Source organism: Onychomys torridus, chromosome 4 (assembly GCF_903995425.1).
Source record: "Onychomys torridus chromosome 4, mOncTor1.1, whole genome shotgun sequence".
NCBI lineage: Eukaryota > Metazoa > Chordata > Mammalia > Rodentia > Cricetidae > Onychomys > Onychomys torridus.
Window position 1 is genome coordinate 130,942,146 of NC_050446.1, and position 25,742 is coordinate 130,967,887.

The 25,742-nt window shown below is 48.0% G+C and overlaps 1 protein-coding gene across 1 annotated transcript in view; it reads left to right on the top strand.

Annotated features, from left to right (window-relative positions):
* Cass4 (Cas scaffold protein family member 4) overlaps positions 1-25,742 on the top strand; it is a 53,040-nt gene that overhangs the window by 7,878 nt on the left and 19,420 nt on the right. Inside the window, exons 4-5 of the mRNA XM_036184334.1 lie at positions 2,817-2,951; positions 6,057-6,137. Coding sequence (XP_036040227.1) covers positions 2,817-2,951; positions 6,057-6,137 — 216 coding nt within the window. The remainder of the gene's footprint in view (positions 1-2,816; positions 2,952-6,056; positions 6,138-25,742) is intronic.

Below are 25,742 nucleotides of genomic sequence, written 5' to 3' on the forward strand. Positions count from 1 at the left end.
CTCTGTGTTGTGTGTTTGCTTCTGTCTGTCTGTCTGTCTGTGTGTCTTTTGAGATTTGCCTGTCTCTGTCTCCTGAATGCTGGGATTATAGGCATATATCACCACATCTAGCTCCTCTCCCTTTCTGTAGGCTAAGGAGATGGGTCTCACTAGTAGTCTGGGCTGCCCTCAAGCCTCTCAAGTGCTGGGATTACAGACAGATGCTGCCATGCCTAGCCTCCTGGTTTTTTATTAGGGGGAATCTCAAATGTATACTGAAGTCAACAGTACAATAAAGCTGTGGTTGCCAAGGTCTTGGAGAGGGAAGTGAGGAAAGACAGCTATTAGGGATGGGGTTTCTCTTCAGGGGCATGAAATTAGTTCAAGTTAAGGGTGATGGTTTTACATCTCCAAATATACTTTTAAAATTTGGTCTTTGTACCCTAAGAAAGTGAATTTGGGTCCTGGAAAGATGGCTCTGTGGTTAAGAGCACTGGCTATTCTTCCAGAGGATCTGGGTTCACCTACACAGCTAACAAATGACTGTAACTGCAGTTCCAGAGAATCTGACGCCCTCTTCTGGCCTCTGAGAGCATTGCACACACATTGTAGTACACAGATACACATACAGGCAAAACATCCACACATAAAATCTTTAAGATAAATTTTATAGTATTTGAATTATATCTAAATAAAGAAAGAAGGGTAGGTGGGTAGAAAAGTTGGTTTGAGACAGTGTCTCATTATGTAACCTAGACTTGCCTGGAACTTGCTATGTGTCCTAGGAGGCTGACCTCAAACCATGACAATCACCCTGCTTCGACTTCCTGAGTGTTTGTATTACAGTTGTGAACCATCATATCTGACTTGGTTTCTTCAGTCTTTATTTAAAAAAAGTATAGGGCCAGAGAGATGGCTCAGCAGTTATGAGCACTTAATGTTCTTTCAGGGGCCCCACATAATTGCTCCTAACTAGCTGTAACTCCAGTTCCAGTGGATCTGACACCCTCTGCTGACCTTCGAGGCACTAGGCACATGTGAAACAATGCATACATGAAGACAAAGCATTCACACATATAAATATAAAAGGATATATTTAAAAGTATGGGGGCAGTGAGATGGCTCAGTGGATGAAGGGGCTTGCCACCAAGCCTGTGGAGGACCTGAGTTTGATCCCCAAAACCCACATAGTGAGAAGAGAAAACAAAATCCCCCAAGTTGTCCTCTGACCTTCACACACACACACACACACACACACACACACACACACACACACACACATATACTATAGCACCTGTGACATGCTGATACACATACATACAGAGAGACAGAGATACACACAGAGAGACAGAATGTCTTGGTTAGGGTTTCTATTGCTGCAATGAAACACCATAACCAAAAAGCAAGGTTGGGGGCTGGAGAGATGGCTCAGAGGATAAGAGCACTGACTGCTCTTTCAGAGGTCCTGAGTTCAATTCCCAGCAACCACATGGTGGCTCACAACCATCTGTAATGAGATCCGGTGCCCTCTTCTGGCCTTCAGTCATACATGCTATATGCATAATATAAATAAATCTTAAAAAAAAAAAAAGTTGGGTTGATTTGGCTTACACTTCCACAGTGCTGTTCATCACTGAAGGAAATCGGGAGAGGAACTTAATCAGAGCAGGAACCTGGAGGCAGGAGCTGATGTAGAGACCATGGAAGGGAGCTGCTTATTGACTTGCTCCCTGTGGCTTGCTCAAGCCTGCTTCCTTATAGAACCCCGGACCACCAGCCCATGAATGGTACCACCCACACCTATTAATCACTAATTAAGAAAATGCCTTACAGCCAGATCTTATAGAAGCATTTTTCTCAGTTGAGGTTCCCTCCTTTCAGATAACTAGTTTGGTGTCAAGTTGACATGAGACCAACCAGAGCAACATACATATGCACACATAGTAATTTATGTCTCCTGTGTGATGAGGCCCAGTATATCTACCATGCAAACCCTTTATCATGGCATGTGGTCTTTCTGTGGTCCTGGAGATCAAACCCAGGGTTTACAAACTGGGCATACACATCACCTGTGAGCCACATTCCCAGCCAAATTATGACCAATCTTGATTTACCCAAACATCTACGTATTTCCTGAATGACTGAAGAAAGATCTCAGATATATTCATATATATTTATATTAGGAAGACAGGGTCTTTTGGGGGGGGGGGGGGGATTCAAGACAGGGTTTCTCTGTAGCTTTGGAGCCCGTCCTGGAACTCACAGGGTCTTTCAAAGGCACAGTCAACATCGTTAAATCTGAAAATGTAATGTCGAATTAGCAAGGTCAATCACATCCAGCCAGGATTTGCACTTCCATATAGATGTGTTCTAATAGAAGCTCAAGTCGCTCCTTAGTCATGACTGCTATTTGACCAGATGGATTCAGTTCCTTGTAAGTAAAGTACTTATCACCACCCAGCTACATTTTGAGACTGCTGTGTATGTGTGAGGGAACAGCTGCCATGTGGCACACTGTGCCTGAAGGTTGAACCCCAGCCCCAGGTGACTGGTAAGCCTACAGATGTCACTGTGAGCCTGGCCAAATCCTAGTGCTCTGAAGTCTCAGGTTCTTCTCTCTGTTCAACCTGTCAGTGTGTGGCAGTCATGTGGCACAAATGTCCACCAACAGGACCCAGCATCACAGAGAGCAGGAGAGAGACCCTTCTTCCCAAGATTGCCAAGACAGACAACACTGTCAGGGAGGGCGGGCTTCCCCACCACATAAACCCACAGTGGGACCTGGGGTATGGGTTCATGGGCTAACCCACAAGCTCCTCTCCATTCTGGTTTCACAGCTTCTCCAGGTGCTAAAAAGAACACCACACGAAAGAAAAGAGGGGGAGGGGCTGCAGGAGCAAGGCCAAGCGTTCTGTGGCTCAGGAGCATTGCACCAGTACTCCCGATACAGCTACTACCAATACCGTTGCAAAGTAAGTCTTATTCTTCGGCAGTCTCATGCATCATTACATAATGTATTTTGACCACAAACACACACACACATGTACAAATACGAAATCTTTGTTTTTTAATGATTCCAGAGTATTGTGTGCTTGGTACTGAGTGTTGGGGAAGCATCAGTGACTTACATGAACCTTAATCTCTGCTTGGAAAGCCTTCCATGCAGAATGGGCTTTATGGGGTAGCTGCTGAAGGTGAGTTCTGTGGATCATTTACATGAATGAAAGAGGATGTGTGTCCCTATGACGCTTGCTTTCATTTGGCCATTATTCAGCCCAACACTTCCTTACGCTTTCTTCCGTCTCTAACAAGAGCGGCATTTGGGTGTGGGCTTTGCGTTTTTGTAGTGTTAATTCTCTTGCTTTCTTTGGATGTTATTCACTCTCTGGATTTTTCATGTCCCACATATTAGGGGTGTTGACTTTCGTTTTAGAAATTAGTATAAGCAACAAGTGCTTTTTAGCTGAGCTCGGTGTCAGGGCTTGGGCTGTAGCCCAATTGGTAGGTGCTTGCTTAGCATGCTCAAGAAGGTCCTGGATTTGGTCTCCAGCACATATACACTGGGTATGGTGGCACATGCCTGTCATCCCAGCACTTAGGAGGGAAAGGCAGGAGGAGCAGAAGTTCAAGGTCATCCTCAGCTACATAGAAAATGTGAGGCCAGCCTGGGCTACACGAAACCCTATTTCAATATAAAGGAAGGAAAGAAGGAAGTGGGAGGTCATAGGGGCTCTTCAGGAAACATCTGGGCTTCAATCAATGGCACAGCAGCTGAAAAGATGGCTCAGCAGTTTAGAGGCTGGAAACGGTCTGTCACGGCAGTTCCAGAGGACCTGACACCCTCTTCAGGAGTCAGGGCACTGCATGCACATGGTGCATTTAAGTACATACAGACAAAACACCATTCACACTAACAAAAATTAAATATCTGACACAAACGTCACCTGCTGTGAGGAGTCTCCAGCTCTATGTAAGGCAGTAGTGCCTGCTGGCTGGTCACTGTGCGAAGCAGAGGGCTAAGCTCTTCTGGACGCTGAGGCTGCCACCCAAGCTCTGGCCCTGGGGCTCACGCTCCTCTCTGTATCTGCCGGGTTTCCTTAAGGGAGCACGCACATGCTCTTTTTCTTGCTGCCTCTGTTCTGACTCACTCCAACCCTTTTCAGGTCTTCCTCCGTCTTCCCTGTGGACTTTGACATGGGGCATCAGCATCTTCTATTTGTTTGTTAAGACACAGATTCACACTGTAACCCAGACTGGCCTAGAACTCCTAGGTAGCCCAGGCTAGCCTTAAACTTGCAGCAGCTCTCCTATCTTAGCACTACAGATGCAAGGATTGCAGCATGCACTCGAGTGCCCAGTTCTAAGTCTGTTTATGAATGGGCCTGTTTGTTCTGTCTAGTCATTGCCCCTTCCTGCCGCCTGCTGTCATCTGCGCACAGCTGACTGCTTGTTCCTTGATGATAACTTCAAACCAGGATAGCATAATTATTTCTTTACTTGCTTATTTTTATTACGTTTATTTATTGTATCTGGGGAAGGGTGAACATGCATGCCAGTGTGCATTTGAGGCCAGAAAACAATTTGCAGGAATCGATTCTCTTCTTCCATCATATGGATCCAGGGATTCCAACTCAAGGTTTCAGCTCGGCAGCAAACAGCTTTACCCATTGAGCCATCCTGCCTGCCTGTTCAATTTTTTTTTTTTTTCTTTGAGACAGGGTCTCACTATGTAGCCCTGGCTGACCTGGAACTTGGTTTGTAAGTCAGGCTATCCTTGATCAGCCTGCATCTACCTCCAGAAGGCTAGAATTAAAGTTGTGTGCCACCACACCTGGCTTTTTAGGGTCTCATGTTTTAAAGACAACCTTTTGAGCTCGGCAGTGGTGGCACATGCCTTTAATCCTAGCACTTGGGAGGCTGAGGCAGATGGATCTTTGTGAGTTCAAGGCCAGCCTGGTCTACAGAGTGAGATCCAGGAAAGGCTCCAAAGCTAGACACACACACACACACACACACACACACACACACACACACACACACACCAAAAAAAAAAAAGTCTCAAAAATAAACTTTTGAAAATGCAGAGCCATGTCTAGAAACTAGCCAGTTATTTCAATTGGCAAATACGTCCTGGCAATCAGGTGTGGGGACTTGGGTGTGTGGGTACCCAGAAGAAACTAAGAGTTTGTAAAGGAAGGTTGGGCATGGCAGCACACATTTTTAATCCCACACTTGGAAGGCAAAAATAGGTGGGTCTTTATGATCCCAAGGCCAGCCTGGTCTACTACAGAGTTCCAGTCCAACTCAGAGGAGCTGGTTAGGAGATGGGAACCCTAATGCAAGGTCATTCTCACACTCTTCTACGGAGTGGCTCCTCTCTGGGTGTCAGGTCCTGGGTGGAGAGTCAGGAGGACTCCACTGTGTAAATCCAGAATGTAGTCGTTAGACCTCAAGGACAGCTGAGTGTGGGGCTGGGCCCAGGGCTCTTTGCAGAGCCCCCACTAAAATAAGCACCACCAAGGATAAGAGCGAAGACGAGGGAGAGGTCAGAGCAACGCTCTGTCCTTAAAGGGGCACTAGAACAGACTGTCTTCTTGTGGCATGGCACTCACTACTGTTATCCTCAGTGTCACAAAGCGAGGGACAGGGGCAGGAAGGAAGACACGCTGACCACAGCGGAAACTCAGCCGCTTCACCTCACCATGGAATTGCCTGCTGGTTGGGAATTGTTCCATAGTCTTCAAGGGACAAGCATGCAGTGTGGTCCTACACTGCTCAAAGTAGGAACTTCACCTTGTAAAGCAGAAGGGTGGTTTTTTCCCCCTTCTTCTTTTGTGGTTTTACACAGCAGAAGAGTGTCAGCCTCACTTACAGATGAAGTGAGACGTCAGGCATGGAGGCGTGAGTGTGGCCTGTCATTCTAGCCCCGCCTCCCTTATCCCTTTCATTTGACGCTCATTACTTGAAAGAATCTTCTCGACTGTTTCCATGTGTTGGCAAACAGTTCTGTAGAATCCAGCTGCTGGGAACCAGCCAGCAGCATGCAGTGACATTGCATCATTGGGCCCTGGGGCCAGAGATATCAGCTGGAGAGCTCAGAGGAGCCTGCTCACATCACCGACATGAGAGGCACCAGCATCAGAGAGGGGGCACCCAAGGTGAGTGACTGACGGGGCTGTGTGCGTGAGAGGCAGCAGTTGACTGCTTTTTGTCTGTGGGTCTCTAATGAAGGTGAAGGAGAAGTATTAGTAGCCGGCAGATTGGAATGAGAACATTTCACTCTTTACTGGTTGTTGGCTTCGAGATGACTGAAAATGACTGGGAGAAATCAGCTGGAGGCAGACAGCTCAAGCCTCCACTGTGTGTCTGTTCACCACCCAGCAAACTTCTTAAGCAAGATGTAAAGCCCTGCCTCTGTCCACACCATCTCTTCTCTCTCTCTCTTTCTCTGCATCCCAAAGGTGCTTAGTGTGGCCTCTGATTGGTTTGGTCACTCATTTCTTTCCCTTGAGCAGAGAGAGCCTAGACCTCGACTCTGCTCTTGTTAAGCCTCATGAGGTTGCCCATGGGCTGCCTTCATGTTCCCTGGGTGCTGGGGCCCTGAGCTTTGGTACAGACTGCAAGTCTGGGCCACGAAACAAGAGACATTCCTAGGTAGCATGGCACATTGCCACCCTAAGAAGAGCGCTGGGGCTTGAGACATGGTCAGTGGCTAAGGTGCTTGCTGTAGAGGTATGGGGGCCTGAATCCAGTACCCAGCACCCACATAAAAAGCCAGGCATGGAGGCCTGCACATGTAGCTCCAGAAATGGCAAAGTGGTGACAGGAAGGTCCCTGGAGCTGTCGGGCCAGCTTTCCTGAGAGAAGTGACTCCAGCGTCAGACTCAAAAATAAAGCGGGTGGGTGGTAGAGAAGGATGTCTTGACATCAACCTCTGGCTCACACATCCTTACCACACACACACACACACACACACACACACACAGTGCACAGCAGAGGGGGAGGTGGCCAAAGGAAAGGAAAGCTCACTGTTGATGCTTTTCTGTTCTGTCCTATCCTTTCAAGGATTTAATAGAATGATAAAGACAAGGGGGTTGAAACAGTTGCTGGGTAAGGAGGCTGCTTACTGGAATTAAATATCGGTTGTCATTGTGATGGTAGCAAGTGTCAGCTGTGGGATGCAGGGCTGGGCTCTGTGACAACTCCTTGTTTAGATGACATGTAAATATCTGAGCTGAGAATTTTGCTCCACTGTTCACTCTGACATTTTTTGAAGTGCTGGGGAAATGAGTGGTTTAGCCGAGCTCTGCATGTCTTTCGCCCAAAGCCATCAGTTCCCGTGAGTTTCTCCCATTTACAGCATCTGTGTGTGGAGACGTAGATGTAGTACAGGCTTTGGGCACTGTTGTTGTTGGGCTGTCTGGAAATGAATAGCAAACACTGCACTCTTCTGGCCCAGGGTGGGGATGTAGTTCGGTCGGCAGGGCACTTGCCTCACAGGCACAAAGCCCCGGGTTCTGTTCTCAGCACTGGCAGCACATACCTGGAATCCCACCAATTGGAGACAAGAGTATGGATGATTCGAAATCATCCTCAGCCGTGGCTACCCAGGCTTCCCATGAGACCCTGACACAAAACAGCAATGGGAAATACTTCATCCCTGTGCATTTGAACATGTGTCCCTGCTTTCACATCGATCTTATGAGCCCATTTGAACTTCAGACTGTAACCATGTTCTTTCTCCAAGAACACATTTTTTCACCATTTGGCTGTGATTCATGGGTCTCTTTGTCTATCTTCATTCTAGAGTCACACTTTATACTCTCTGCCAGGCCTTGTCATTAATCCAGAATAATCCACTTCCTATTTTTCTTTCATGACTTTGTCACTTGTGTTTTATTTTTCCTGAACTTTTGAGATGTTTTGAAGATTTGAATCTTCATTTTACTTACGCACCAATCTTCCTGCATGTTTTCTACATCACTGTACAATCTGTAAGCAGCGTGGCTGTGTGTGTGTGTGTGTGTGTGTGTGTGTGTGTATGTGTGTGTGTGTGTATGTGTGTGTGTGTATGTGTGTGTGTATGTGTGTGTGTATGTGTGTGTGTGTATGTGTGTGTGTGTGTATGTGTGTGTGTGTGTGTGTGTGTATGTGTGTGTGTGTGTATGTGTGTGTGTGTGTGTGTGTGTGTGTGTCTATGTGCATGTGGCCTAACAGACATTCTGGGCATCGAGGTGCAGCCCACTCTTCTGTTTGATGCAGGTCCCAATAACTAACTGCCATCACTCACAGTGTGTGCAGCAGGTCCTGCACTCCAGTAACCCTCACAGTAAACCTCAGCGTATCCTCACAGCCTTCCAGTGAAACGGGTCTGACTCACCCTCATCTTGCATATGAAGAAACTGCTGAACATCCAATGGGTCTTCAGTAGCCTGCCAAACCAAATCAGGCAGACTGCACCCAGCTCTCTAGTTTTCAGTGGGCTCACTGTGGTCTCCCCTCAGACAAGGGATTGGTAAACTGTGTCTATAAAAAGCCAGCTAGTGCTGAGGAGAAGGGAGTGTGGCCTGAACTCTCAGCTCTGGAGAGGCTGAAGCAGGATGGGGTTGCTGCAATTTCAAGGCCAGGCTAAGCCACATAGACCTTGACTCAACAAACAAACAAAAGGCCAGATGGTTTTTCTTGCTTTGCAGGTCCCATATAATGTCTGTTGCTTCATGTCCTATTTTGACAACTCTTTAAAAAACATGTACTGATTATTAACTCACAGATAGGTTATCCAAATTTGGAGCTGTAATCTCAGCTCATGTAAGACACCCCTTTCCAGTACAGTGGTGCTGTGTGGGGACTGGCCACCTCCTTAGCCAAACCTCCATTAGGTAACTATTAACTCCATTTCTTGGGTATCTGTGTGTAGCTGTAGTTTTCCTGTGTCCCACCCGGTCTGCAGCTGCTCAGATCCAAGTAAACACACAGAGGCTTATATTAGTTAAAACTGCTCAGCCATTAGCTCAGGCTAACTACTAACTAGTTCTTACACTTAAACTCAGCCCATTTCTGTTAATCTATATGTCACCATGTATTCCATGGCTTTACTTGTGTGCCATTACATGCTGCTCCCTGGACGGTGGGCTAGTGTCTCCTGACTCAGCCTTCCTCTTCCCAGAATTCTCCTTGTCTGCTTATCCCACCTATACTTCTTGCCTGGCTACTGGCCAATCAGCATTTTATTAAACTAGTGTACAAAAGCATTATCCTACAGCATCTGTGTAGATATACATAAGCATGTGTGTTTCTCTCTCTCTCTCTCTCTCTCTCTCTCTCTCTCTCTCTCTCTCTCTCTCTCTTTCTCGAGACAGGGTCTCACTAGTTAGTCCTGGCTGACCTCAAACTCCTAGAGATCTATCTGCCTCTGCCTCTGCCTCTGCCTCTTCCTGCCTCTAGAGTGCTGGAATTAAAGGCATACACTGCCATACTCAGTGTCATATACTTTTATCATACCAATGAGCAGGAACTGTGAGTTGACTTTGGAGCTTATTGCTGTTTATAATATAATCATCACATAATGTAATATACTATAATCGACATATAATAAATAATTAACATATAATATAATTAACATATAGCATAATATAATCAACAATATGCACTAAAGACCAGATCCATTGGTACAATTTATCTGAGTTGGCTTGGCCTCATTAATTGTCTTGTTTTTTAAATTACATTTTATTTATTTTGTTTGTGTGTGCATGTATGGAGGGTGAGGGCCGATGTCATGGCATGTGTGTAATCAGGGGACAGCTTATAGGAATCTATCCTTTCACCATATGGGTCCCAGGGATTGAACTCAGGTCATGAGGCTTGGTAGCAGGCACCTTTAACCACTGAGCCATCTCACTGGCCCTCAGTTGCTTTCCAAATGGGAGTGGTGCTGGAGAGGGTTCTACCCTCTTCTTTGGTGCCTGTGACATCAAGACCCCCCACTATCATCCTGGGCCACTTTACCCATTCAGACTCCAAGTTCAAGTTTGTGCACTGGAGGAGGTAAATGGGCTGTTGGCTGCCTCTATGATTGCTTCACTGTTTTAGAAGACAAGGGGGACATTTAAAATTAGTGTGATATTAGCAAGAGGAGGGCCTGGGGACTTCAGCATCTACTGATGCAGCCGGGAGAAGCCCGCCAGTACAGCCCAGTGATGAATTGTCGCCTCCTGGTCTCCTGGCTGGCTGACCTCCACCTCCACTCAACAAGTGCTAAAATGGCCCAGCAGATAGAAGGTGCTTGACACCAAGCCTGGCGACCTGAGGTGGATCCCCAGGGCGCATGATCGAAGGAGAGAACTCACCGGAGTTCTCCTCTGGCTTCCACATGTGAGCTGTGGTACATGCCCATGAATGTACACACACACACGAACACACAGACAATAGGTGCATAAACAGACAGACGGATGGATGATAAGTGGTTTAAAGGATGCTAGAAACTTGTTCTAAAAGGACAGAAGGAGCTGCTGTTGTGGCACATGCCTATCATCCCAGCGCTTGGGAGTCAGAGGCAGGAGGATCATCTGTTTGAGGTCAGTGTATGCTACAGAGGAAAACCTTGTTTCAAAGGGGAAGAGATGGTAAATAAGGGATTTATTATATTAGTTCTTATTTTGACTTCTTGGTGTTTTTAAAACTGCCCTGTTGTCTGGGCAGTATCTGGCACAGTCTGCAATCCAAGAACTAGGGAGATGGAGACAAGAGGCTGGTAGTGTAGGCTCTCTGAGATCCTGTCTCCTCTAGCCCCAAAGATGGCTTTGTGCTCACTGGTCTCTGAAAGGGATTTTCACTGAGAGTGGTAGGTCCTCTAAGGACATCTACATCTGACTGTTGGGGTTCTGGCCTGGAGGCAGCAGCAGCCTTCCTCCCTCTCCACTCTCAAGAAGATCTGGGCAAAGACTTAGAATGAGACACAAAGCCTTCATCGTGCATGAGACTGGTTGGAAGGTGACCCAGTGTGACAGACGGCATCGGCATCGGCATGCCAGCCACCGGCTGGGATAAGGGCACTTTCAGAGGTTTCGTCTATGGGGAGCAAGTTGTACTCAGGGGATTCCACACTCAATGTCAGAGAGAGTGACTGGGTTTGTGTGCCTGAAGCTGCAAGGGCCACAGGCCCAGCTGAGCCCGCTCCTCAGTTCTTTCTGCTCCCTCCTGCCTTCTCCCCCTGCAAACTATCACATGACCCCCTCATGAGGCCCCACCTAGAGGCCTCTTTGGACCTCTGTCTAAATCTGCCCCTCTTCCACAGACTCCCATCATTCTCTCTCCCATCTTGTCTTCACACAGCAGGATTGGACATTGTCTGACCCTACTTGGTTCATTTTGGTGTCTGTTTCTGCCTGGAATGACATTCTGGGGTGGGGGATGTCTGGATTGCTCACAGTGCTAAAGGTGCCTCCAGCCGTGTGTGCATACAGTAGGTACCCAGTAACTGCCTCCTGGTCATGTGTGAACAGGCAGTTACAGGGAAGCAGACACAATATTTGCAACACAGCCCCACCACAGAGGCAGGAGCAGCACTTCCTAGTTGTCAGGTATCTGGGAACAGAGGTCACCTGGGACTCTCAGCTCTCTCACCCCTCCTGACCCCAGCCTGAACACCAGTTGACCTGGATTCTTGAGAAATGGCCCCACTCCTTCTATGGTCACATGACCGTTTAGAGTTGAGATGTCAGAATTAAAGTCAGGGTCACGAGGACCTTCCCTCTGAGCTTGCCAGCAGGTTCCCTTCATCATCCTCTGAGGTGAAGTAGTCCAAGCCCTGGACCCAAGGAGTAAACACAAGCAAATGTCTTTATGGCTTAACCTTTCACCTGACACAGAGGCTTTGGGCCATAGGAGTTCTAGGGCAGGAAGACTGAGCTGATGTTGCTGTGGGGTCAGGGCAACAGACAGAATCAATGGACACAACGATTTCAGGTGGATCAAGGTGACCTGAAGGCTGTGGTGGACACAAAGAGCCACCGTGGGGATGCAGTGACAGAAAGAACATTCCAGGCAAAGGAGGGAACCCATGCAAAGGCCTATGTGGGGAGTCCCATGAAAGGTCGGTGCTCAGAGCAGAGTAAACAAATGAAGAGACTGTCTAGAAATGAGTCTGGGGGAGGGGAGATTAGGGGGTAGCCTAGCCTCATGTGATGGATGTGTCAAGACTTCAAAGCTACAAAGGAAACTACTCACCTACTTAAAGCGGATGACTCCCTCTGATTGATGTTTGAAAACATTACTTGGGTTGCTATGCAACAGAAACTGAGTGAGAAAGGGCAGAAGCCTAGAGATGAGCTAGAAAATGCAAGGCCAGGGTCTCACTTCCATTCCGGATAAAAGCTATCCTGTGCCCACTGGCATAGAGAATTCATTTTCTCTGAACTTTGTGGGGGAGAGGAGAATCTGTTGTGAGCATGAGAGAAGACATGTGTCCCTTCATTTATTCACACATACTGAGTGCCTACTGTGTGGCAGACACTGTTCCAAATGCTACAGAGGAACAGTGTCTGCTCTTTCTCACTCTGTGTTTATTTATTCAGAGACAGGGTCTCACTGTGCAGCCCCGCTGGCCTGCAACCCTCTATATGGAGCAGACTGGCCTTGAATTTGGAGATCTGATAGCATCTGCCCCGAGTGCTGGGATTAAAGGTGCATACCCCCAAGCCAGCTATTCCTCATTATTTCATAGCTAATTATCACCATCTATCTATAAAATCAGCTGCACACTCACTCTCTATCTATCCTCTTGTCTAATGACCTTTATCCTCTGGATATTTTATTTCCTGTAGAAAACATTTTATTTAAAAAAGAAAAGAAGGGAGGGAGGGGGAGAGGGGAGGGGAAGGGAGGGGAGTGGAGAGGAAGGGAGGGGAGGGGAGGAAGAGAATGTCTGTCGCCACTACCCTGAGGCTTCATGGGCCAGCCTCGGAAAGTTCAAAGGAAAGTGCCCCAGGACAAGGGGCTGGAGTAGAATAGGGAAGCTGCCGTGGAAAGGCAGTGTGGTCATTTTGAGCTACAATGACTCAGGGAGGAAATGACAGAGGCCTGGAGGGAAATCACTCCGAAAAGGAGGAAGGAGAGACTGCTAAGACAGCCACCTCAGGAGGAGGAGACAGCGCTGCAGTATGAGTTGCAAGAAAAGGGAACTGCATTGTTTTAGGGATCGTCTTCAAGTATGCATTGTTCAAGAAACGCTTTCTTGGCCCTGTGGATTTCTGTACACTCAGCCCAGAGCAGGAGAGTGACAAGTCAAAGCCTAGGTGTGACCCCATGCCTGGACTGCAGCCTTGGCTCCAAGAAGGGGCTTGTGAGACCTCCGTGGGGGCAGAGTGAACTCCAAAGTTGCTCTTGACATTCAAAGCATTTGTCTGTGAGCTTACAGGTGGCAAATGTGAAATACCACTCTCTTCCGTTACATTTGTACTGAGAGAGAGAATGTGTACATGTGTGTGTGCCATGGCCCACGTAGTCAGTTCTCTCCTTCCATCACAGGTCGCCAGGTTTGACAAGTACCTTTACCCACAGAGCCATCTCACTGGCCCTGGAGTATGTTTGTTGATTGCACATGTGTTACCATCAGCCAGGCTGCTTGTCTGTTTCTCTTAGGGGAAGGAATGTGGAGAAGAAAGCACAGGGTCTCTGTCCCTAGAGATGAGATGTTTGTCGCCTGGTTAACAAGACAAAAAAAAAAAAAAGTACTTTGTGGAACGTTTGCTCCAGGTTCAGAATTTAAGCTCACCTCAGCTGAAAGGTGTAAAAACACAGGTCAGTTGCTAAAGTGTCTATTGCTGGGGTGCTCCCTTCTATGAGTGCTTTGAGGAGTGAAAAGACCAAAGGCCACTGAATGATGACTAGTGGGACCAGTGAGGGCTGGGCCAGTGGCATGAGCCACCCTTTAGCCTCAGAGTGAGTTGATCTGTAGCCCATCACTTCCAAAATAATAAATCCAGTAAACTGGTGTGAGTGAGCACATGCCAACAGGGGAGCTGACACAGCAGGGTCACATGGCCCTCCTCACATCCCATATTGACCCTGGCAAACACGCAAAGCCAGTGAGTGAGTGTGAAGCTCACTCGCCCTGCCATGTGCTGAACAACTTTAGCCAACTTCAAGCTCTCCTTGGTCAAGCAAGCGGAAGAGTCACATCCCTCAGGGACCTGTCTCTGGTAGGCCAGATGTTCTCCAAGTGTGGCACACAGGTGGTACTTGACATACATTTGTAAATGATGTATAATTTACATTGCATTGATGTACATGAGGAAAAAACTGGCTCATCAAATCTGTACTTTTAAGGGTTAATATTGCTTAAGGAGACTGGGGGGTCTCGAAGGCCTTGTTTCCTCACTTCCCCCAACCCAGGATCTTTTTTCTTTTCCTCTCCCTCTTTTCTTTTCCTTTTTTCTTTTTAAGAGAGTCTCACAGTGTAGCTCTGAGTGACTGACCTAGAACTTGCTGTGTAGACCAGGCTGACGTGGGACTCACAGAGATCCACCTGCCTCTGCCTCCTGAATGCTAGAATTAAAAGTGTGTGCCACCACCCCTGGGTCCGACCAAGTACCAGGATGCATCAAGCAAGAAGTGGGGATGGCCTTGTCTGTGAGCGGGAGCAATGGGGCGGAGGGACTGCTGCTCCCTGCCGGGTCTCTCTTCTTCAACCCCATGGGGAATCAGTTACTCATGGCCCATGAGACCTTTACCGTTGCTTCATGTCAATCCTGAACATAAGGACTGGTGGGCATGATGGCTCCTGACTGTCATGCCAACACGTGTGAGGCTGAGGCAGGGGGATTGCCACCAGAACAAGGACAAGCTTGGGCTGTGCTTCAGAATACCAGACCAGTCAGGAGTACACAGTAAGACCCTGCCTCAAACAACAACAAAATGCTGAACTTAGACCAAGGGTGACAAGTGCCTGTTCCCTGGCACACAGAGGACAATAAATAGAAGTGTGTTTGAGCGAGTGGGCGAGACCCATGCCTGCTGGGGGCCGGTGGTCAGGCTTCAAGAAGGGAATGTTTCATTTCTAATGGTGGTTTTGGAATTTTCCAGCGGCCACGGTCTCTTCCTCAAAGAAGGCATTGCCTTCTACACATGTAGAGGTCACTGTGAACGTGTAGCCTTTCCATTTGAACCAGCAGGAAGAAATGAGTGCTAGGTGGGTCAGCACTCACCCCCACCATGAAAAATGTCAAAGTCTGGGCTTATGCTAGTAGCGAGGCCATTTTTAGAGGAATCAGGAAGATGAGGAAGCATTCCTTCCTAGATGGTCTCTTTTCTCCTCTATGCTGCCTCACAGCCACGCCCCCCAGGTTTACCCCCTTCTTTGTCCCTGGCACCTCTGGACAAGGCAGCTGTCATGGCTGTCTGCATCCAGATGGACTGGATGAAACTCGGGGGGGGGGGGGGGGGAGGTCTGCGGGAATCTGGCTGTTGGTGCCTGTTCAGAGAGACAGGCCAGAGCAGGTGCTGGTGAGTGCTACCAGGCACACCTCTGAGCTCCAGCAGAGGCACTGTAGAGAGCGAAAGGCCAGGGACAGTGATCTCTGCTGGAGCTGCCTCCTGAGGAGGCTGTGGAATGATCCCTATGTCTGCAGAGGATCAAGATGAAGGCGAATGTGAGTACCACCCTCCTTGCCTGCCGTCCTTTTCCTGTACCGTGGATTGCCAGGGGTCCCGGGCAAAGGGCCTGGGCTTATTTCAGACTGTTTCCTGAGCCTCTGGGAAGTAGGCAATCAAGTTTCCTTGGGAAGCAGGTTCGGAAACGAAAGTAGAGAGTCTGTATTTTATTTAAAAATTACTTTCTGAGTAGCTGGGGAAGTATGTGAACAAAGTAGAGAGTCTGTATTTTATTTTAAAAGTTACTTTCTGAGTAGCTGGGGAAGTATGTGAACATCTGAAATTTCAGGCTAAAGAAGGAGGCGTGCTACAAGCTTGGGGCTAGCCTGGGCTACACAGCAAGTACCAGCCCAGCCTAAGCTACCTACCTAACAAAACCCTGGGTCAAAGACAAAACAAAAGGTGACATTCTGCCCAGTTTTTTTGTTTTTTTGTTTGTTTTGTTTTGTTTTAACTTAACTGTCACATTGCATAAAAAACAATCAGGAAGGAAGGGTCCCAGTAGCATCCTTTCAGATAGGTGGCACCAGGTCCCTCAGCTCCCTCACAGCTGTTCCTCTTCAATCTACAGCTACTTTGCACTGTTTTGGAAAAGCACTCCAGGGGCAGCAACTCCCTCCAGTGTCTACATCTGGATGCTGCAAGAGATCACTTGGTTGTTACCTCATTTTAACATCCCCAATCCCCTTGCTGATGGAATGCAGGATGGAGCAAAGCTGTCTGGGACAGGGGAGGAATGGCCATGTGAAACAACTGGGTATAGTACCAATTCTGAGGGCAACTTCTGGGCATGAAATAGGAAGCCCTGTTGCTATTCTAAGTGACTCTCTTGGTTCCCTATACCTCGTGGAATTTTACTTTAGTGTAAATACAACTGTGGGAAGATTCTCAATGAAAAGTAACAGTTAAGAAGTGGCTTCAGGCTGAGCCGTGGTGGCTTATGCCTTTAATCCCAGCACTCGGGAGGCAGAGGTAGATGGATCTCTTGAGTTCGAGGCCAGCCTGGTCTACAGAGTGAGTTCCATGACAGCCAGAGCTACACAGAGAAACCCTGTCTCTAAAACAAAAACAGGAGAAGAAGCTGTTTCATGCTAGGCCTGGTGGCACCGGCTTATAGCCCAGTCACTTGAGTGGTGGAGGCAGAAGTATCACAAGTTCAAGGCCAGCCAGAACAACTAAAGGAGACTCTGTCTCAAAATAAAAAATAATAGAAAGACAGCTGGAGCCTGGGGTTCTCTAGGCCCCAGGTTAGAATCTCAGTTCCAAAAAAACAAAGAAGACAGAAAGAAGGTCAGGGGGGAGGGGGAGCCTAGGGAGGGAGGGGGAGCAAGCTTCTTTCTGCATCACAGGATGGTGATGAAACAGGAAAGGAGGAGGGAGACATTGGGAAGATGGAGTCAGAGAGAACTGTGAATGGCAAGTGTTGGGGCTGTTGGGCTGGTATTCCCTTGCAACTGAGGACCTCACAGGATAACACCAAGGATGAGGGACGTGGGCACATGGCTCCTTTTAATAGTGTCCCGACTGTCATTGTGTTCTGCTACAGCTAACAGTCCTGTCTGTCAGGCCCTCCTGTCAGCTGAGCCGCCTCCCCTGCTGGGTCTTTGTACACAAGACCCAGAGCCTCGCAGCTGGCTGCAGGAGAGGAGAGTGCACAGGCAGCCTCCTTGGCTGCTTAGACTCACGGATCCTTCCCAGACTTGCCTGAGCCAGGTCTCTTCCAGCATAAATGGCTTGAATATTCAGGCATCTGCAGGTATATTCTGTGGACTTCAGCAGATGGCGGTCCACTCTCTTCTCTAAGTGCCTTCATTCTCCGGCTGTGGGAATAAACAGTCTCAAAATCCAATGATGAGCAGGGTTGAGGCCGAAGCTCAGAGGTAGTGTGCTTGCCAGGCTAGCAGGAGAATCCAAGTTCAGATTCCCAGCATCCACTAAAAAGCCAGTACATGTCTATAATCCCAGCACTGGGGGAGGGCAGAGACAGGAGGCTCCCTAGAGCTGACTAGCCAGTCTACCTGAATCAGATCCTCTGAGAGACCCTGTCTCAAAAACTAAGGTGGAGCGCCTTTGAGGATTTTACCTCTTTTTGGTAAATTATAGGCAAGTGATGTTAGATGACACACATAATCGCAGGAAAGCTGTGGGGTTAGGTGAGTTTCATGGGTCTCTCTGCTACAGCTCCTCAGAGCACCTGTCCCTCCAGTCCTCTGTCTGGATGGCACCTTACACCAGAAGTGACGCCCCAAGGAAGTGTCATTCAGACACTCTGGGTCCTCCTCAGGGTCCTCCTTCCTCCTCTGCCTTCCCTTTTCAGAGTGTGGGTGGGAGCTCAGAGGTAGTGAGGGGGTTTCATCTTGCTCTTGGAAACTTTCCTCATTCTTTTTTTCTAAACATACGGTACTTTTTTTTTTTTTAATGATAGAAAATAGGCATTCTGGGTCCACTCAAGGAGGCTGTCTGCTCTGCTTTGACCATTCCTAGTTGAGCTTTGCATCCCTACAATGTAAACTACCCCCAAGCTTAGCTTCTTCATCAAGACATCTAGTGGATTCTGCTGGAGACCTCATTCATGGGACTTCATGTTTCCCACACATCAAATGGCTTCGCACGTGCACAGTATATGTGCTCTTTTATTTCATGTTGGGGTGTGTATATGATGTTGGCAGGTGTGTCTGTGCCATGGTTTGGGTGTGGAAAGAAGATGACAACTTTGGAGAGTGGGTTCTCTCCTTTATGTGGGTTTCAGGGCTCAAACTAACATCAAAGGGCTTGTACAGGAAATATCTTTACCCACTGAGCCATCTTAATGGCGTGTGTGTGCTATCTTATCTTTATTTTATTTTATGTATATAAATATTTTGCCTGTGTGTATGTATGAGCACCACATACATGCCTGGTGCCCATGGAGGTCAAAAAAGGGCATTGGATCCCCTAGAGCTGAAGTTACAAATGTTTGTGAACCACCATGTGTATGCTGGGGATTGAACCTAGGTCCTCTGGAAGAACAGCAATTATCTGCTGAGGTTGAGCCATCTCTCTAGCCCTGTAGTATATTTTTTTAAAGATGCAGTTTCAATAAACCATCCTTTTCATGGCCCTCAAAAGGGAAGTATAAGTGAGACCTTCACCTTCCCTAAAAACTAAGAATTCTTGAAAATGAGCCATGGAACCTTCGAGAGGGAAGCTGAAATATTCAATGTGTCCATGTGTCAAAATTGTAGTTCCAAAGAGGGCTGTGGTCAGCCTGCTGCCCTGGGCCTTGTCACTGCAGGGGCTGACATTGTCTGGGGCACTCTCTCCCTGGCTGTGGCCTCACTGTGTGCTAGGTCCCTCCAGTGTCCCTGGCTTCAGTGGAAGCCATTGCAGGACTTTTCTGTCCCCTGCTACAAATTTGTTTATTTTAGAAGCAGAGGAGTTCGGGGACAGGGAAGTTTCGTGAAAGCTAGAACAAGCAGAAAGCAGGACTGGACACCATCATGCTGACGGACCCCCAATTTGAAAAGAGGGAAGGAAGGAAGAAGAGAAGGGTCCAAAATAGCAGGATACTCAAGGACTTTGGGGAATCCCGCCTTGAGCACAGGTGCTCACAGCCAATGGCTGTTGATTTTCACCTTCCAAGAGAAGCAGGGGCAAGTCTTTAAACCCACGGCCATGGGTGGCCTGCGCACCACACCGCTTCCTTTGACCCTTAGTGATATTCTACTTATTATTCATGGTTATTATCACTGCCTATATGTGTGCATGATGTGTATGATGTGTGTATGTGGGTGCATGTGCTGCGGCGTGTATGTGTGTGTGGAGGTCAGAGGAATTCTGTGGAGTTAGTCCTCTCTTTCCACGACAGTCTAGGGATCAAGCTTAGGTCACAGGCTTGCTAACAAGCACCACTATCTGCTCAGCCATCTCAATAATCTGCTACTTCTCTTTTTTTATTCCTCTGGCTCAGCCCTGTGAGAAGCAAAGTGACCCTTGAAAGTCAGCCTGTGCACGCCCCAGTCTCCACCTCACCCATGTGTCTTCCAGCCGTTGTACTCACAGAACTATTTTCTACCCAAACCCTACCTGCTGTCTCTGTGTTTTACCTCAGTGCTAGGATAGGGCTCAGGGCCTTGCAAGTGCCAGGCAGCTCTTACAAGAGAGGCACACTCCTGGCCTATGGCCATTCTTAAACTAGCTCATTCTAGATTTGAAGTCCTTTGGCAAATTAGACTTATGCTGAGGGAGCAGACTATAGAGATGTGACAGTGACAACCTCCAGGGTGACGGGCCCAGATCTGAAACACAATGCACTGTCTATGTTGGATGACCTTGGGCACAGAAGTCCCTTAACCTCCCCTGGTCTTACGTGCCTCAGAACTTTCATAAAGAGGCCAACCAGGCAAACCACCAGACCCCTCTCCAATGTCTGACCCTTTTCCACATTTTTGTCCTTTCCATAAACTGGAAAGATGAAAATCAAAGATACTGCTGAGGGGCAGGCGCCTGTCATGCAGGAACTGTGCCCACTCACCCTGCAGAGGGGATTCGGGCTTAGGCACAAGGAAGAGGAAGGTGTCAGGATGGAGCTGAGGCTGTGGTTGGCCCTGCTTAGGGCCAGAAAAGGATGCTACTACATTTCCTCTGTCTTCTGCAGGAGGTGGGAGAGATGTGGACTTGTCAGTTTTTCCAGCGTGAGCCTGCTGCCGCTGGTAGTTCTTTCCCCATCGTCCTGCAAGACCCTCTCCTGTGGACCCAGCACTACTCCAGTCTTCCCCTGCAGCCAGGGGAAAGCAGACTCCACCCACTTGGGGCACCTATTAACCTATTTGCCTTGAACTCCATACAATCCACCTAGCCATGTGGTTTAAGGAGTAGCCAAGGCAGAAATCAAAGCCCTGACAATTGTGCATGGCCACCCACCCAGCTGCTGGCTTTCCAGTTCCTCTAACTCCTCCATTCACCCACACTCACACCCTCGCTAGGGACTTCACACATTTCTCTTCCTCTGTTAACAGGCCCTCCCAACACCCTTCATCTGACTAAGTCCCACCCCCAGAGAACCGCTGTCCCAGGAAACTTTCCCCAAGCCCTTCACTACCACAACTTCCCCACAGCAGGCCTGGCCTCTTACAATTTCCCATATTTTCTTTTTAATCACACTCAAAAGCCTCTTGTCTACTGTTGTGGACCCAATGTTTACTTCTGTGGAAGTTCAATAGATACAAGCATTATCCATAAGAAGATACGTTACATAGATCAGGGACTGCCACATTTACCATGGTGTCTTCAGAAAGCTCCTGGCAGGGGTATATGTCCTGGTGAGTGGATGATGGATGGATGGATGGATGGATGGATGGATGGATGGATGGATGCATGGATGGATGCATGGATGCATGGATGGATGCATGGATGGATGCATGGATGGATGACTTCCCAGATGTCTCCAGCTATATTGCAGACCAATCTCCTCCAGCTGAACAGAGTTTGCACACCGATTCTTTCAGGTCCCCCCTCCCCGCAGGGAGGTCACCCCTGTTCTTTTGTCTTCATGGTCCTAAGCCTCTCCTGCTTCTGCCTTCTAAATGCCTGTTCATGTCTCTTCTGTTTCCTGACTGTTGTGTGGAGATGAGCATGTACAAGTGGCCATAGAAACTTCTATCTGAGGGGGAGGGCTTAGTCAGATGAAGGTGGGGAGAGGACCTGTGTGCAGAGGAAGAAACATGTGTGAGGTCCCACAGGAGGGCTTAAGGATATGTGAACAGAAGAGTTAGAGGAACTGGAAAGTGACCAGTTTCCTGAATGGCCATACGTTTCTCCCACACGGGGTGTGGTGGCACACATTTGTAACCCCAGAATTTAGGAGTAGAGACAGGAGGATCAGAAGTTCAGCTATTTAGGGAATATAGACCAGCATGGGCTATGTGAGATCCTGCCTCAAAATCATAGGAGCCTGTGGAGATGACACAGAGGTTAGGGGCACTGGCTGCTCTCCCAGAGGACCAGGGTTTGATTCCCAGCTCCCGCATGGTGGCTCACAAGTGTCTGCAACTGCAGGTCCAGGAAGATACAATGTCCTCTTCTGCTTCCTCAGGCACCAGGCATGCACATGGTGGACAGATATACATGCAGGCAAAACACCCATAAAATAAAAATAAGTAAAAAATAAACTAAAAATTACCCAAAATAATCAAAAAATTTTTAAAAAACATAAAACTCAACATAGCAAGAAAGGAATGGACACACGCGTTTAAAATTTTCTTTCATAAAAGCAAGAATGAAAAGGAACACCCCAGAGGCAGTGAGGAGACTCAGTGGGTAATGGAGGTGCGGGTGCCACATGGTTTAAGGAGTAGCCAAGGCAGAAATCAAAGCCCTGACAATTGTGCATGGCCACCCACCCAGCTGCTGGCTTTCCAGTTCCTCTAACTCCTCCATTCACCCACACTCACACCCTCGCTAGGGACTTCACACATTTCTCTTCCTCTGTTGACAGGCCCTCCCAACACCCTTCATCTGACTAAGTCCCACCCCCAGAGAACCACTGTCCCAGGAAGCTTTCCCCAAGCCCTCTACTAACTGCTGCCAGGCCTGGTGACCTGAGTCTAGCTGAGTCTAGACCTGAGACTGTAGACAGAGCTGACTCCTGCAAATTGTCTTCTGACCTTCACACGCATGCTGAGATACACGTGCAATCACACACATGCACACAACACAACATAAAAAGAGACCATTTTTAAGTTTTAGAATAAGAATGTCTCTTTTTGTGCATGGAATCTAGCAGCCTATGTGTCCATAAGAATCAGAGATAAATGTATGTCCTACATTGTCCAATGTTTCCAAATCAACACCCTATTAAAGAACAGCTTTCGAGTCACCGTTTGTGACCACTGGACTGCTGTCAGGTTCTGTAGCTGTGCCTGTCAACTGCTTCCATGTGTTAGTTTCAAAGAGCTGAGCATGGCGGTACCAGGAGCCTGGGTGCACAGTGATGACATACTCCCATTGTCACTCCACAGGCTGCTGTGGTGTCTCCTCTCCCTACATGAGAAACCAGCCATGACTTGCCCCACTGGATTTGCCCATAGGGCCATCCATAGGTCCTTCATGTGGGAGCCCAACTCTCCATAGAAGGAGGCAGCCTCTACAGAAGTGACCCTTGAGCTGAAAGCCAGTCATGCAAAGATCTGGCGAAAGAGTGTCCTGGGCAAATGGGATGGCAAGGGATGGTCCCAAGCTGGGAGCATTATGGAAAAGTCAAGAAACAATAGGGTTAGGAGACCAGGAATGAGGGCAGGAGCGGCAGGCCTGAGGGCTGACCATGGGGGTCTCAAAGTCATCCCCGGGAACTTAGCCAGCATCCTGAAAACAGTTGTAAGTTGTGAGCTGGTGAGTTTTTAGACAGGCTCAGAGGTGTGTGTGTGTGTGTGTGTGTGTGTGTGTGTGTGTGTGTGTGTAATATTCTTGCTGGAGACTAAGAAGGGATTTGAGAGGAGTGGGTCAAGAGTAGACGGGAAGAGATCCAAAGGACTTTGGACAGTCATTAGATCTCTCTGACCCTCTATTTCCTTACCTGCAAAATGGAGACAGGACAGCCCATGTCTGAGGCTTCCGGAATTTGTGCTATGCAGTGTCTGAGCACTCAGAAAAGAGCAGAGCCCCTCTGTTCCCGGGATGCCCATGTGTTTCATTCTTCTGGTGTTGTCGTTGCCGCTGTTTCATTTTGTTTTGACTTTCTGAGACCAGGTTTTCTGTAGACCAGGATGACCTTGGACTCCCGATTCACCTGCTTCCACCCCCAAAGCTGGGGTTACAGGCATATGCCACCTTGTCCTGTTTGATTTATTCTTCTTGTGTGACAAACTGGTTGTCTCTGTTATTAAATTTGGTGACTTAGGCTAGGGGCATTTTTGTTGCTTACCTAGCATGCTTGGAGCCCTAGGTTCCACCCCAGCACTGCAATTAATGAATGAATTGGGAAATTATAATAACTGATTGCTTGGAGTAGCCAAAGGCACTCTGGGCTATTTATAAAGAAGTATGGTACAGAAGGGACTCGTGCTGTGGCACATTTAGAGGTCACTTTGCTTTTGAAGCTGTGGCCAGGCAGCAAGCAGTCAGTTGCAGGAAACCATATGTCAGGAACGAGGCAGCTGCTATCAATCCAAGACAGCTGTGAGTGCCCCATGGGGCAGATGCTTCCTGGCTTGGATGATCCTAAAAACTCATTGTTCTCTGGAAACACCCCACCTCCCTGAATGTCCAGACCCAGAAGAAGTCACTGCTGTCTGGACAGTGTGGCTCAGCTGCTTTCAGCAACTGCTCCGTGACACCCATGGTAAAGCAGACAGATTCTGCACGATTCAGTGACAGGGCTCCCTTCAAAAGCGCTTTGAATGGATTTTTGAGAACTGTGAAGGGAGAAGGCCGGCTTTTGCTTTTCCATTTTCCCAAAATAGATGGTTAAGTTGTAATCCCCCCCTCCATTTTTTGAGATAGGGTCTTACCTCATTGCCCAGGTCTGGAACTTAGAATGTAGCCCAGGGTAGCTCCAAACTAACAGTCATCCTGCCTCAGCCCCCTGAGTAATGGGATTCCTAAGTAGCTTTCAACAAGGTAAAATTGTAAATCTCCTACACATATCAAATAAGTAAGTTGCCAGGCGCAGTGCAATCTCTGCACTCAGGTGGTGGAGACAGGAGGATCATGGGGTCAGCCTGGATTATAGAGAAGCAATGTTCAAAAACCAAACAAAAATTCTAGGAAGTATCCTGTCACCTCACTAAGTCCGAGCCTTTAGTCAACACTCCATGAAGAGTCCATAACCCAAACTCCCTTTAGCACATCAACCCAGCTGGTATCTGCAGGCCTCCATGTAAAACCGTGACATCACATTGCAGGAGCGTGTACCAGCATCTTCTGGTCCTCTCTTCTAGCATCTCTTTAAATATTGTTAAAGGAGTTGGCACTGTGTCACAGAAAATCCCCTCATGTCCCACTCCAGCTTTTTGCCTCCTAAATACATGAGAGTCACAGAAGCATGTGGCTCTACCCTGTTCATAAACCCAACAAAAGGCTAATGTGGACCCTGGGGACACAGCTGAGAATGAGGAGGGTGTGCACCCTGCTCTCGTGGGACACAGCAGAGAGGTGTTTGTCCTCTGTGAGTTAGATATGAACATGGACATGGGATGATCCCAAACAGGCTGGAAGTGGTATTCAAGCAGAGTCTATAAGCCTGTGTGGGATCTCAGTGGGTAAAAGCTGCTTGAATGTTTGTGGGTAGAGAGACAAGCAGATGGACAGGACTGTAATCCTCAGCAAGAGTGATCATGGGAGGCTGGTGAAGAAGTGTGGGAGGTAGAAGGTTCTGGACTCCAAGGCTACCAGGGCACTGGAGGATGGTAAGAGGGGAATGACAGGATTGGAATTGGTGTTTCTAAAAACTCAGTGCCATATGACAGTAGCATTCGGTAATGTATGCTGAACTTCTGAAGGAAGATATGTTAACATATGAGAAGGCAGTCCAGGAGTACAGAGCCAGTTCTCTGCTTTCCAACTTAATATAGGAAAGCCCCTGTGCTTGTGGTTTGCTGTGGGGGACGGGGGATATCTTTGCAGACGTGCTATGACCCCACAGGACCCATCAGCTCTCTGGAAGAATAAATTTGAGGTAGGGTGAGTGGGGAGGTGACCCACCCACTCCCAGGGCAGTTTGGAGAGTCCCAGTACCTCCAAGAACAGGTTAAGAAGCACTCCAAGGGCTGCAGAGATGGCTCAGCAATCGGGAGAACTTGCTGCTCTTCCAGGATCTGTGTTTGGTTCCTAGCACCCAGCTTTCCAGTGTCTCTGTGTGTACCTCAGGCACTTCATACACACACACACACACACACACACACACACACACACACACACACACACACACACAGAGAGAGAGAGAAAGAGAGAGAGAGACAGACAGACAGACAGAGACAGAGAGACAGAGAGAGACAGACACAAAGAGCACAAAGAGACAGAGACAGAGAGAGAGAGAGAGAGAGAGAGAATATTTTTAAAACCATTTCAAGTGTTCTTGAAATAGACTGTTAAACAAGTGTGTCCCAGATATATCAAGAAACAGCATCCTGGGCAGGCTC